General features: G+C 41.9%; 1 protein-coding gene across 2 annotated transcripts; it reads right to left on the bottom strand.

Annotated features, from left to right (window-relative positions):
* Positions 1-1,069: 1,069 nt before the first annotated feature.
* vps35l (VPS35 endosomal protein sorting factor like) lies at positions 1,070-14,840 on the bottom strand. Of its 2 annotated transcripts, none has more exons than XM_086141070.1 (30): positions 14,797-14,840; positions 14,051-14,150; positions 13,722-13,904; positions 13,257-13,373; positions 12,868-12,892; positions 12,635-12,714; positions 12,172-12,300; positions 11,512-11,596; positions 11,369-11,425; positions 11,171-11,267; positions 10,942-10,989; positions 9,457-9,550; positions 8,967-9,167; positions 8,671-8,717; positions 8,478-8,589; positions 7,855-7,971; positions 7,709-7,762; positions 7,530-7,610; positions 7,384-7,446; positions 7,194-7,279; positions 6,400-6,480; positions 4,706-4,769; positions 4,488-4,586; positions 3,815-3,892; positions 3,620-3,734; positions 3,312-3,451; positions 3,053-3,218; positions 2,854-2,972; positions 1,396-1,545; positions 1,070-1,320 (listed from the first exon to the last, which is right to left on the bottom strand). In XM_086141070.1, exons 1-30 carry the CDS (start codon positions 14,811-14,813, stop codon positions 1,222-1,224), a joined length of 2,904 nt encoding a protein of 967 aa, XP_085997196.1. In that variant the 5' UTR covers positions 14,814-14,840; the 3' UTR covers positions 1,070-1,221. The 2 variants fall into 2 exon arrangements, with proteins under 2 accessions (XP_085997196.1, XP_085997195.1); XM_086141069.1 differs by having other exon boundaries at positions 1,396-1,548; positions 14,797-14,839.
* Between the last annotated feature and the right edge of the window lie 100 nt (positions 14,841-14,940).

The raw sequence follows: 14,940 nt of genomic DNA, 5'->3' as shown, positions 1-14,940 counted from the left end.
TGTCCACAAACATGACTGCTGTTTGTTTTTCTTTGAAAACTTCTGTTTTGGCTTTTTCATCGATTCAGAAATTGATTGAATAAACAACTAAGAAGATTGAGAATGTCTTGAAACCACTGCTGTCCTGTCCATTTTTCATTTAGCATGAAATTCAAAATTCAAAAAGCTGGTGTGTGAAGTGAAGAATTACAATGAGGTCATTAAATCAGGGAATTTATGTGTTCACTGTAACATTATATTCAAGTTATTTATATTCAAGGAAGTCCATTGCAAAACAATGAAAAAGAGTAAACACCTGTAAATAACCTGGTTAATACCTACACATAATTTCCAATTGTGTAGAAAAATTGTCAAAATTCACTTGAAAAACAGCTATAAATTTGACTATAATCAAGAAATTAAGAAAAAAACCCAGTGAGACATTTTTCCAAATATCAGCAGGAAGTTTTTGTAAAAAGTAAAGTCACCTTCAAAACTGCTATTTGCTGACAATGTAAATGGAAAATGTCCAGAAGTTTTTTTTAACAGCTTAAAAGTAAGATTTCAGTCTGGATTCTCAAATAATTATTCCACCCCTGCATATGGAATCATGAATGAATCAATTGAAAAGTAGATTAAGAGGTGGATTAGGATGAAAAAAATGCATGTTGACCAGTAGGACAAACTTCAGTCAACGTGTAAAAAGGGTACTTTATATTCCTGCATATTACAAAGCCGTCTGGATGTTTAGTTTACCAAATACATCAAGAGGACGTTAAAATAACATAATTAAATAATAGATTATATACATTAAATGCCTGGCACATGGTACAATACAGAGAACCACAAAAGGCACCACTTCAGCTTGTTTTTCTTTTTAACATACAGGCTCTCATTACATTAACTTGTTCAATATTAGTTTTCTCTCCACATTATCATTATTATTAATATTTGCCGATTAACTAGCTGCGAGTGACTCGACTGACACAATTTGCAGCCTCAATGAAGATTAAAAAAAAAAAGAAGAAAAAGACGGCCTTCAGTCTTCAAGTATCACCAACTGACCTGATGCTCGCTGTCCACTGGGCTTATTATTCACTAATGTACCTGTCAATGCTCCATTTGTTCTCTTTTAACAAAATACATTAAGGCTTTTACTTTTTTTTTTAATTCTCTTCATATGTACAAAAAAATTGATTTTTTTTTTTTCTTTTTTTTCCTTCTCTCTCTTCAGGCTAGTTTTTAGGTACGGGACTGCAGTGCAAGCCTCTGGACCGTATCTGACAGGTGAGCCATGTCGGCCTGCTGGGCCTGCTGTTTGATGGACTCCAGTGTTCGAACCTGGAGAGGAGAGACGGAGGTCAGCACTGAGTGGGAATGAGACGCCTGATCGTCTCTGCAAACGGCTGAACTCACGGAGGTGCGCGTGTCGCAGTGTCCGTGTTTGTGGCTGAGGTTCCACAGGTTGACGGCCAGCTGGCTCATTTTGTTGTTCCTCAGGTCACCATGTGCTAGTAGAGCGCTGAACAGGGAGAAGGCCAGGGCGCCCTGGCGACGGGTGCTTTGCTGCTGCAGGGTGGAAACGCCATGTCAGAGCGAGGCGTTTTTTTTGGGGGGGGGAAAGCGTGTATGTTTATTGAAACGGGCAAAACATTTGGAAGTTTCCAGTGATGGAAAGCCTGGGTTTAAAATGTTGAACATGCTGGGACTGATACACTCACAGTCTTCTTCTTATCTCATCAGTTTTTCCCTTTGGGAGTCGCCACAGCAAATCAATCCTATTCTCTGTATCCTCCTCTGTCACACCAACTAACTTAAAATCCTCTCTCAGTACGTCCATAAATCTTCTCTTTACATCTCTCTCCTCTGTACATCACCCAACCATCTCAGACTGGCTTCTCTGATCTTCTCTCCAAAACATCTAACATGTGCTGTCCTTCTGTTGGACTCATTCCTGATCCTAAGAGAACCTCAACATCTTCATCACTACGACCTCCAGCTCTGCCTCCTGTCTTTTTGTCAATGTCGCTGTTTTTAGACCACACAACAAGACCGAACGCCGGTCTAACCACTGTCTTGTGCACTGATGCACTCACGGTACAAAATAAAAATATGAAAACCATCAGGGAATGGGTTACAATGTTACATGTTCTATTTTTATCCTTATAGATCACGTTGTCATTCTGTTGTCTATTTTTATCCCTGCAGTTGTTGTTGTCACTTGTTTCTTTTATCTATATGTCTCTCTAATTATATTCATATTTATATTCATCCATCAATCTTCTGCTGCTTATCCTGCACTCAGGGTCATGGGGGATGCTGGAGGCGGAGTACACCCTGGACTGGTTGCCAGTCAATCACAGGGCCACATACAGTATACAGACAAACAATAATAATAATAATTTATCTTTTACTAATCCCCATCGTGGATGAACCATGAACAGTAGGCTGCCGTCCACCAGCGCCAGGGGGAGCAGTTAGGGGTTCAGTGTCTTGCTCAACAACACTTCGACACACTAGGAGGAGCCGGGAATTGAACCAGTAATGTTCGGTTCCAAAATCGATTGCTTTACCTCCTGCTCTACCTAAATTGGGGCAATTTTCCATTTTTGTTTCCAATTAACTTGCTGCATGATTTTGGAATTTGGGAGGACACTGGAGAACCCGGAGGAAACTCACGCAGACACGGGGAGAACATGCAAACTCCACACAGAAAGGTCTCCTTGTCGGAATCGAACCAGGGTCCCTTGTGCCGAAGCCCTAACATTTATTAACATTGTTTATGTTGCACTATTGGGACCAAAAATTTCCCCGATTGGGATTAATAAAGTATTATCTTATCTTATCTTGAATGCCCGTCCTCGCGATCCTCACCTCTTCCCGACCAAGGAGCTTCAGGTGGTCCAGGATCTGTCCGATCAGGGTCTCGCACAGCTTGTTGATCTCTGACAGGAACTTTGGGTCTCCGCCGTAAAGCGTTTCATTGGAGTCCACTGAAAAGAATGAGGTGAAATGACAATGCGGTGTGTTTTCACAACACACTAGTGGTGGGTGTGTTTGTGTGTGTGCTTACTGTTGGGGATGGAGTAGAGATAGGTTTCTTGGCTCATGGCGGCCAGCAGGGGCAAGGCACTGATGTACACCCGCACTTTGGCGTCACTGTTTTCCTCCCAGCTGTAATCCTGGACCATGTTAAGCAGACCTCGGACAAGGTAGAGCACGCCGTGCTCTGGGTGGTCCTGTCAACACGGACGCGACTATTTTTATTTACCAAACTTTCAAGCTAATTGATCCCCGTGCCTTAGTAAATCAGGCGTAATGTGCAGCGTTACCGGGACGACCAGCAGCGTGGCCAGGAAGGCGTTGATGAAATCCAGCAGGTAACTCTCGGCGGAGCGAAGCTTGCCCTCAACACTGATGGAGCGAGGAACCTCCGGCAGAATGCTGACCGCCGCCGTCAAGAAGGAGTCCGCTGGGGGAGGACGGAACAAAGCGGGTCGGGAAAAAGAAAATGATGGACGCAAACACATAACAAGGCATGGAGGGAGGCATCAGGAAGGGTACTGCATTATAATGATTATCTTCTTTTGGATCTTCCACTAGTCTGGAGGTTTGACCTCCGTTTTTGCAAGCTGCTCACCCTGAGAGAGACACTGGTTGGCCAGGGCAACCTGTCCGGAGAGCAGATACAGGCTGAGGCGACTGAAGATGCTGGTGAGGGATGGGATGGTAATAAAGCTGTAGGCGGCACAGGCCTGCAGGACAGGGAGGGACTGGGTGAGTGGCTGCATATATTGTCCTCTATAAGCGCATGTGTGCGTGTGTGTTGCCTTACCCTGACGAACGCTGCTGTTTTCCGGGAGTGGTTCCCTCTCATCACCTTCCGGGTTTCCATTGCGAGCTGGTTCACTGTCTGAAATGACAAAAAGCCATGGAGAGTGTGTGTGTGTGTGTGTGTGTGTGTGTGTGTGTGTTTGTGTTCCTGTTCAAGAAGTAAATACTGTATACTATATTGCTATATTTCAAATATCTAACTGGATGTTATTGTGATGACGAAAAAAGCGACTAGAATTAAAACATATCAATACGTATTAATTTTCAATTGATTCACTAATTTATAATTGTATTGAATATATTAATATTACTTTAAATTAATGTTATAATATAAATATTAAATAAACCAAAAATATCAGTAATAAAAATGAAACAATGTTTGCATGCCATCAAATTTAAGTGAAGGCATGCTCTATTTGATTCCAAATTATTCAAATATTTAATTGCACCATGGGATCTAAGATTTTTTTAAATATTAAAAAGGTGACACAGAATTTTGTTGGCAGCATCCAAACATTGTTTATAACTGTCATTTTTTTGTTTGTCATATTCTAATAATATTTTGCTCCATTACAATAACAAAGCATATTACCAATGTAAGGAGACAATGCCACAGGTTAATTGCTTTACATCCAAGTCAAAACAAACACATGCATGCACACACTTAAACTGACGTGAATAAGCTGCACCAGCACGGGCTCCAGGTTACAGAAAGTCGATCTGGCTTCCACACAGAAACTCAACTGCTGCTCGAAGTCACGGCCGAAAGAAACCTGAAGATACAGACGGATAGGAGGTGATGAGTGAAGAGGCATTTTGCGATGGACAAACATCACCGGGGTCGATTCTTGTTATGAGAAATAAGCCGACGCCCTGGTCTAATAGATCTCACCATGCGGATGAAGCCGATGATCAGCAGAGCCAGAGACCTTTTCTCATCTTCCAGCGTGAGAGCACTGAAAGGCAAAACCAGAAGTCATTACTAAGGACCGGTTCGACACAGAACGCCAACAGAAAGCTGGGGATGTGACCATCTGATATCGAGCTTGTTATTCTGAATGAATCTTGTTCAACTGTTAAATAAACTGTGTTATGGGGTTGATAGCGCTGGTCAGAGGAGCTGGACATGGGCTTCACTGTTCGGACGAGATGTTTTAGCGTCTGACCGACAACTAATGATGTAAATTGAACAAGGCATTCAAAGCTGGTTGGAATAGGTGGAGAAAAACAATTTGTGATAAAAGAGCGTCAGCCAGAGTGGGGGGAAAGGTATAGAAGATGAAAGTAGGACTAAACATTGTTAGATTATTTTGTGTTACCATTCTATTTTCTGAGATTTCCCTGTACTTTTCTACATCTCTCTCTGAAACACACTCCCATTGAAGCTCTCAAGGCCCTTCAACGGTCTTGACGATTGGTACCATTCCACATTCCATCTTTATCCGTACCACCGCCTGTTTTGTGTGCAGCACTGTGCTCCTCAATTCCTTTTATACTTCTTTGTATAAAAGGGACTCAACCAATAAAAATTGGGAAAATCGCCCTGAATGAGTGAATTGTTGCACCGGCCAAAAATTAATAAATAAAATAAATAAACAAATAAATACATGTGTACATATCTAGGCCGCAGTTGTCTATAGGCCGCAGGTGTCCATGTTGTAACATGTGATATTTACACAGAAACATCTTTTTTAACTTTTATTGAGATAAATACCGCTAACATCCACAAATCCACAAAACATCCGAACCGTGCCTGATGCAGGGCTGATGAAAAAAAATGAATAATGAAGAACACAAAAAAAAGTCCATCTGTCGATCCGTTTTCTATCCCTGCTGTGTCCGACTCCAGCTGATTGTTATCTTAGTCTTCCTCCTGCACACTAAAACCATTAACGTTGTCTTCAGTGTTGGAAGTGAACAGCTTCAGAATTTCACGTTTATTTCATTGGTCTGATGTGACGAGGCTAAATGTTTTTGGTGGCATGAAGCTCGTTAGCACAAAAAAAAAAAAACAAACCATGAATTAACTGCATCATTGTTTAAGCCACAGTGCTCAAAGCGTGTGAAAAAAGCAGTGGTTTATTGTACAAAAAGTACGGCGTATACAACATACGGTAACCTCTGATGATAGTTTCCTCTTTGGGAGGGAGGTGGATGGCTAGGAACGAGAATGTGTCCACCAGAGGGAGATCACACGCTAGATGTTCTGGAGACAGAGTTAGACTGAGATGCTTTGAACATGAAGAGAGGAGTGATAGCGAAGATGCTGAGGTAGGAACTGCCAAGCAGGAGGCCGAGAGGAAGACCAGAGGGATTTTATGGATGGGGACATGAATTTATTGGGTGTGAGAGAAGAGGATGCAGAGGAGAGGGTCAGATGGAGGAGGACGATTTGCTGTGGCGACACCTGAAGTGAACATAGGGAAGGAAAAAAGGAAGCAGAAGAAGCGGCGAGGAGAAAAAAATGTAGGTCTCCAATGCCTCCCTCTGTATTCTGTCTTTAGAAAAAAAAACACACAGCTTTCGCTTCACTCAATGATCTAGAGGACTCAATAACCATTCCTACACACACATACACAGCCTTACTTGACAGAGTCGTGCATGGTCTTGCAGATGTGCAGCATGGCGTTGAGGATGACCGGGTCTCGGGTGGGTTCCATCTGGTGTCTGCAGGACACAGAGGATTCTGAACTCTGTACAGTTTCATTCTCGCTTGTTTTCAGGTAAGCTTGCAATGAATGCAAGAACAGTGATTATTGATACCAAATAAGCCAAGACAGTGATCCATCTTTATATGTAGACGGTATCAATCAAAATCCTCTAAAATAGAAAAGAACGTCTTTCATTGTCCCACAGTGGCGAAATTTTACTTTACACGGCAGAAAGGGGACAGTGCAATAGAGGAAGTTAAATATTAGATGTATTTGATACATTTTACAAGTTAAAACAGCATACAAAAATATCAGAAAATGTAAAAAATTAAGAATACAAACGGGCTTGTGCAAAAACTCAATTTCCCTGCACGGTTTATATCTCATTGGGATAATGTGCTTATAATTTATTATTTTTTGTGCTACCGATCAGGTTTCACTGTAGACAGCAAAATAAGATTTGTACAGGGAAACACGTTTCTACACTGTGCATATGAAAATAAAGACTTTGAATCTTGAATCTTTGAATCTTACTTACAGCAGCTATATCTTTCTTGAATCACTCTTAACTTATTTAATGCCTGTTACATGTTCTCTATTTAGCACTGTTAACCAAAGCAAATTCCTTGCAATGTAGTTGTAAAACTACTTGATTAATAAAACAAAACAATGATCTTTTAATATGTGTTGAGTCTTTAAATCCCCCGACCAGATTTGTGAGGCTCTTACTTAATGAAGACCTCCATGATGGATCGGCAGACCTCCACCCTCACGCTGTCCTTCTGGAACATGTCTAGAAAGGGGAGGAAGCGTTCCTGGAAAAAAAAAAAAAAAAAGGAGTGACACTGTAGTCTTTCGGCGCGACAAGAGGTGAATATAGAATTTAACAAGGAATGCAAAGGGACGCTGCCGTCTCTACCATTGAGAAGAGGACGGAGAAGTCGTGGAAGTAGGTGAGGATTTTCCTGATCACGGACTGGAGCTGCGCGCAGGATAAAGCAAAGCAGGGTAATTATTGGTGGTGGGACAAGGAACGCCAGTTCACCTGTCCTTCTGTCTGCTAACCTGAGGGTAGGCGTCCTCGAACGCGCGGTCAGGGGTCATATGTTTGATGATGTCGGCGAGTACGGTGTTGACCTCGCGTTTCTGAGAGTGAAACAGATTACAGAAAAAAAAAAAAAAAAAAAAATCATACTCAGAGTCTTCCAAAGGCCTCTATCTGCTCCCTCCTTTGCGCCACCCACCGTGAAATGTCGGCACGTGAACTCCACCCAGATCTCAGCGCAGCTGACATAGTCCTGCGAGCCACAGACATTCAAACGTGTCATAGTTGTGTTTGTAGACGTAAACCTGTGTGCGTGTGAGAGGGCAGCCATGAAGCGTCTAATACCCGAGGACTGCGGACTTTGGTGATGACCTTCCAGGCTTCGTTGAGGATTGTAAGCCGCTCGGGCTCCGGAGGGTCGGCGCAGGCCAGGCTGCGACCCAAAGACCCAAACAAGAGATGCTGGAAAGGAGAGGAAGAATGAGCTGAAATGGCAGTTATTTAAGGGCTTTTTTCGGGGTCCAATATGATGTCAGCATAGTTGTAAACTGTTTATAACATGATATGAAAACAAGCAGCTGATATAGTAGAGAAAGTCCCACCGTTCAATTCAGATTACAGTAATACCTTGACTTATGAGTTTAATTTGTTCCGTGACCGAGCTCAATTTTCTGCTAAATTTAATTACGTCTCCCCTTAAAATGAACTGAAATGCTGTTAATTTTTCAAGCTATTTTGCTACATGTTTTTGAATGAGAAAAATTTACTTTATAAATAACAATTAATGTATATGAATGCACAGTAAAAGAGAATTTAATCAATAAACTTGTTTTATTCATTGTGTTTACCTCAAAAAGGTAAGACATTTCTGTCCATCCAGGACATAGCAAAACTAAAATATGATCAGCCAAGAAATGTGATTTTGTGACAACTATACAAGTATGTTGGAGGAATATATGACCTCTGACCTTTGGGAAGCCGGCCTCGTCGCAGTCTTTTATCATACCGATGAAGTCCGTAGCTCTGGTTGCGACAAAGTCGGGCCGGAATGCCCGCATAACCGAATTTAGCAGCAATGCGCTAAAGGGTAACGAGACAAAAATATTTGCTCAAAAACATCCTTTAGTCAGCCAACTGAAACACGTTTGTAGCGACGCTCACTTGTTCCCCAGCTTCTTGCATCTCTCCATCATCTCTGTCAGCAGGGGCTGCGTCGAACCAAACAAACAAACAAAAGAGAAACATTTGAAGCTTTAGCACCTCTGATTTTTTTTTTTTTTTATAAGAACGTTGGCAAAACAAAGCTTGTTCTCGCTCATTTAGATTCATTGTTTGCATGTATCCTTCAGACAACCGTGTAGCCTCTGCTGATCATTATTTTGCAACCGCGCAAAACAATTTCCACTGAAGACCAAATGTGGACGCCATTATGCGGCTGCTACAGGAAGAGTACACACCTCTGGAGCTCTGTAGGCGATACACTGCAGGATCCAGTTGATGGCGGGCGAATAAAGTGTCAGGTATTCTGGAGCCTCCACCCTCTGCAACACCAGCTGGTTTTGCACAGTCTCACTGCTGATCTGCCTGAAGGTGCCCAGCAGGTCGAAGAAGTTGCGGTTCAGAGTCTCCTTTAAGTTGGGAGCGACCTCCATGCCCACCTACAGACGAGAAAAGCAACTGAGACCGGGTGGGAAAGGGGACCGTGGAGGTTCAATTCCCGGCTCCAACGGCTCGGGTGGGTGTATGGCTGGATGAATGCTTTCTAGTGTAGAGCACATTTAAAAATTGTCGCGTAAACACTATTATTACTAAGTTATAATAAGGCATAATTTAAAATAAGTGAATATTCTAAATGGTTTCAGTGGTCTATGAATGAGTTTTAGAGACATAAAATCCAAATAATTACAGAAACAAGCTGTGGATGATTTGAAGTGGGGGGTGTCTCACCCTGCAGAGGTAAGCTCTGGTGTACGCAGCCACAAGGGGGTCTCCGATCCCCCTGATCATGGCTGTTAACCGCGGGAGGGTCTCTTGGATGCCACTTGAGAGGGAAGGAAAAGAAGAAGGGATGGAGCAGGCAGGCTTTGTTAGTCTAATGCAGGGATGTCAAACTTACGGCCCGTGGGCCGGATCGGGCCCGCAAACAGGTTCAATCAGGCCCGCGAGATTATGTTGCAATGCATAAAAATGAGCTGCAATTTTTCGATAAGAAAATTAGAATAGAGAATGGAATATTCCTTAAATCATCCCACAGTGGGGAAATTTCACAGTAGAAAGTGGACAGTGCAAGAAACGTTATCATCAATAAAAACTAAACATAGACAAAAGTGTTAGCAATATACATATTTACAGGTAGATCTTGTTTAAATTCCACATAAATAATATGTTGGCCATATCTAAACAGTATAAATATGTGCAAAAGTGGTGACTAGCAGCAAACCACAGCAGTACTTGCAGTAGGAACAGTGCAGTAGTAACACCTATGGTGTTTGAGTGAGTGGATGTGTGGGAGACTGAATGAATGGACACATGAATAGATGATTAAACAAACTGTTGTTATTATGCCAAGATTTTACCCGTCTAGCACACTTGAGAATAGATTTTCCTTCCTGTAGCCCTTGAACTAAAATGGGTTTGACAATATATGCAAAACAAAAATCTAATAAGGATTTATTGCAGATATAGAGCAAACATTTATACCGTAATTTCAGGACAATCAGCCACTACTTTTTTCACACGCTTTGAACATTGCAGCTAAAACAATGATGCGGCTAATTCATGGCTTTTTTGGGGCGAACGAGCTTCCGAAACTGAGGGAGACAACTTTAATCGTTTTAGTGCACAGGAGGAAGACGAAGATAGCAATCTTAGCTTGAGTAGGACAAAACGGGACTAAAACATGGATGGATGGATGCACTTTTCCTTGTGTTATTTATCATTATTCTTTTTCATCAGCTGTGTTACAGGTGCTGTTTGGAAAAAAAGCATTTCCAGTACATATTAGTGGACGTTACCAGTATGTATTCAATTAAAAGTTAAAAAAATGTTTCTGTGTATAATCATGTTACAACGTGAATAACTGTGGCTTATAGACAAGTGCGGCCTCCCTCTCTCTCTATATATATATACATATAGACACACACACACACACACACACAAGTATAGAGCTCTCCCTCTCTCTCTGACTGACACACACACACACACACACACACACACACACACACACACACACACACACACACACACACACACACACACACACACACACACACACACACACACACACATTTATTCGTTCATTTTTAGCTGGTGTGACTTATATTCAGTTGCGCTTAATAGTCTGGAAATTACATTACTCCATATATGATGAGATGCAAAGGGACTGACTGAAAGTCCTGAAAGATCAATAAACCCAATCACTCCATCACTCACGATTTGTTCAGGAAGCGGTTGCATTTCAGGATGGCGGCCTCCACGTATCTGCTCTCAAGAGGTTAAAGGGTCTGACCTCTACATGAAGCGTGGCGATTACAATGGTCCACACCGATGTGCAGATGTGTAGCTGGTTACGCATGTGTAATGACACATACATCCTCGGAAGAAACAGTCTTCATAAACAGGTCTAGAAATTGGTCCCAGAGCGGATGTTGGGGAAGGATACAGCCTGGGTAGGAGTTCTCTGATGGAGGCGATCTTAAAGAACCAGTTGAGGCACGTCTCCTTGGCCGTGTCGTTGACGTCCTCAACCGTGAAGCAGTCTGTCGGTACACCAGCAAATTGATCAGGAGACGCGGATAAATCGAGAGAAATGGCTGCCTGAGTCACGGGGAAAACTGGATTTTAGATCTGCTTTCCATACCTGGCAAAGGTTGCGGGTCAGAACACATGCTCCAGATCCTGTCATACACAAGCCGGCCTATGGGAACAGACAACCATTAGAAAATATAGCAGAAGTTAAAAAAAAAAAACAACAAAAAAAAAACAACAACCTTATTTACACACCGAATGTGTCGAGGATGTCGGTGATGAGAACGAACTTGCTGGGGTAGAACTGGATCACAGAGGTGTCCGACAGAAGCTTAGAACACTGTAAGAGAGAAATTGAAAATTTCGTGCGTGTGTGTATGTGTGTGTGAGTGTGTGTGTTTCTGCATGCATTCAACACGGTCTGATGCATTATTTTGTCATGTACATCCAGATGTGAGTCATTTAATAGTCAAAATGAATTTGCGGCTACCTACAAATCACAGGTGCCAAAAATTTAAACAAAACATTTTTAAAATGTGTCACTCCTAAAAATATATATAAATATATATATAATATAATAATATAAATTAACTGATGAAGGCTCTCGGATGAGGGGAGAAATGTCTCCAAGTGAAGAAATTCAAGTCCTGTCGCTATGACAGGAAGATTTTGACAAGAATTAAAAATATATATTTCAAATGTGTATTGGAATTTCCAGTGTAGTTCTTGTCAATACACTCCTACTGTATGCTGAGAATGGAAAACATTAACATAATGTGGAGTGAAATTGCTTTATGGTGATTTTTCCCCCTTTCAGGGTCTTCAAATTACAGAATATCTTCTCCATTTTTTTTTACATTTATTTTATTTTTTTTCGAATGGCATGATCCGAGGCCGGTAGGCGAGCACTGTCACCTGGATGACAATCTTCAGGGCTTTGACTTTCTGGTCAGAGGCCCAGGCCTCCTTCAGGGACTGGTTCAGCTCCTCGATGCGGTTTGCGTAATCCTGCTGGGAGAGATTCAGAAGCTCCCTCTGCGATCCCTATACACACACACACACACACACACATACACACACAAATGAGCAAGTCCAAACAACCCTATAACACAACAATAAAAAGGCATATATATTATTCTACTTGCAGATCATGGAAAACGGGTGAATTTCCTCACAAAACATGTTTATTTTTAAGCTTCGGTTGAGGTGGGACGCAAATACTTTGAATTATAATACATTTCATTTAAGGCACCTGACTTGACATTAAAAAATTAAACAATTGATAATACATGTAATTCTTTGGCAAGAAAAATGACAAAAAAAGAAGGTCAGGCTGTTCCAGATTAAGATGAACCTTTCAGGGAGACTAAATCCCTACCTCCTCCAGATCATCCAGCTCTTCCAGGCGAGTGCGAACCTTCTCTGAAACAGCTGAGGAGCCCGGATTGGGAGCTGTTCCTGCACAAACATCACACAGCAGTCAAATATCATTATTATCATTATTTTCCTGCTCGAACCTGAGAGCCAAAAATGACTCTTCGGTCAGCTTTAAGTTTGAAGTTTCTCCAATTTGGATTACAATGATGAAATCATGGAAAAAATAAATCTTACCTCTGTCAGAGCCCATGAACAGATTCTACAAAAACAACAATGAAATGCATTTAGATATCCACTACTATATAAAGGAAAGTATGGAATGTGTGATCAACCATTTTCTTTAATTTCATTTTTAATAATTATAATAAATATTATACAAATAACATAATTAATAGAATGTATGCAGCATAACATATGTGCATGTTCTACAGAATGCAGTGCATTTTTTTCAAGTTGAGAAACTTTCAATTCTATGAAAATATCTAGCTATATAGGCTATGTTTGTTCATGGTGAGTTTTTGTATGACACAATGCAAGACCGGGGAGTGCAAGTTTTTAACCCGAGACTCAATGACATCTTTGGAGTTTTCTTTTACGGTGACGCAACATCTCGGCAGACTCACAATTGAGAGCTTTTCAGTCGTGGTGAACCTTGCCAGGATCTCGGTTCTCTTCGCCGACCAGGGTTCGAAGTCGGGTCCCACTGAAGCCTCGTCCCTGTCGCCCCTCCGCCTCCCCTCCTTGAAGCAAATGATCAGAATCGAGTTTAGTTATGCTCGTTTCTCTGACAACTGAATGTTTTTTTCCTCTTTATTGTCTGCATTCAGACATGGATTATTGTCTGATAATTTTTCCGAGACAATTCTTTACAAATCAAAACCAGTGTTTTTGGTTTTTCAAGCAATGAGCGGAAGAAAATATTATGTTTTCTTAATCATAGGAAAAATGCAACGAATAAATTGAACTACCCCCAAAAATAAAATAAATCATGTGATCATCAGATCCCTCATACTAGTGGTGGTTGAAGCTGGGGGTGGATGCTTTTATACTAAACAAAAATCCATCATCAGGATGGCAAGAGGCCTGACCCCGATGGAGGCACTGTTAGACGCGGCTGGGATCTCATTTGCAGAGGCTGCGGCGAACATGGACAGAGGATCGGTGCCGTCCAGCATGGAGCTGAGGGGGTCTGCGGCTGCGCTGGAAGAGGAGGAGGAGGACGAGGAGGTGCTGCCTTTGCGAGTCCCGCGGCGGGTTTTGGTGTCTGTCACCTGGAGGAAATAGGGAGGGATGCAGGGCTGCTGAGCACTGATAAGTGAAATATATGTACTGAAACTTTACGGCAAGGTGAGGAGGCAAGATAGGAGATTTGTGAAACAGAAAAAAGGTAGGTCAGTGATGACTGGAGCCGCTCTACCATGATGGGTTTGAGGGGATGGGGGTCTCCGAACTCGAGCGGGGACGCCTCAATACCAAACCTCTGCAGCTCGCCTTCATAGTTCCGCGCACGGGAACGCCTGGATGCACAATAGTGAAACAGGAGAGCAAAGGTTACTGAACTGTTTTGTTTACAGTGCCAAGTTAAATTTTGTGAGCGAGTTAAGAGTGAGGTGTGAGTTTCCCTCGCTCTCTTCTCTGGTCTCCTTCTGTCTTTACTAACATACCCTTCACATCTGCCAATGTGGACTAGAAGTCAATCTCTGAGCCTTTATGTCCACCTCTATTTATAAACGTCTATCTGCTAACATGTATTCTATTTTTCTCGGCTACAATAAAAGTAATGATGGGAAGTCCTGTGTAGGTATGTGTGAGTGGATAGGCCTGAGCAAACAATCCAGTAAATAGATTTTTACGATCAAACTAACCAAAGTACATTCATTCATGTAGCGAATGCGAGAGTCCTGCAGCACACGGTACAGTGTGTGGTACGTAAACGCCTTATAATGCTACACTTCACATGTAAGTTAATTGGGAAATCTGAAAGCTAACTTGAGATCTCCTCTGCATTTCGCAAAAAAACAGAAATCAGTCACATTCACGCACACTGAAAAGGGTACATATTAGTTAATGACGTGATTTAGCCGATACACAGTGTCATTAAGATGGATAATACTTATTTACTTTGACATTGTGCAGTGTTTTATTAAGGAAACAGCATCTTACCACACAATCGCGGCCATTTTTCTGTCGTCATGTGACAACTTTGCACTTCCTGGGTATGCCAGTTATTCTAACATGACTTTACGTTGCAAGTTGAGTTCCAAAGTGTAAATATTAGCCACTCTCGATGTGTCAACAGACGGGTTT

This window comes from Fistularia commersonii, chromosome 33 (assembly GCF_037954325.1).
Source record: "Fistularia commersonii isolate RoL2024-O1a breed Wild chromosome 33, RoL_Fcom_v1.0, whole genome shotgun sequence".
In the NCBI taxonomy this organism is placed as follows: domain Eukaryota; kingdom Metazoa; phylum Chordata; class Actinopteri; order Syngnathiformes; family Fistulariidae; genus Fistularia; species Fistularia commersonii.
The sequence above is the reverse complement of the archived record's forward strand: the minus strand, read 5'-3'. Positions and strand labels throughout refer to the sequence as shown.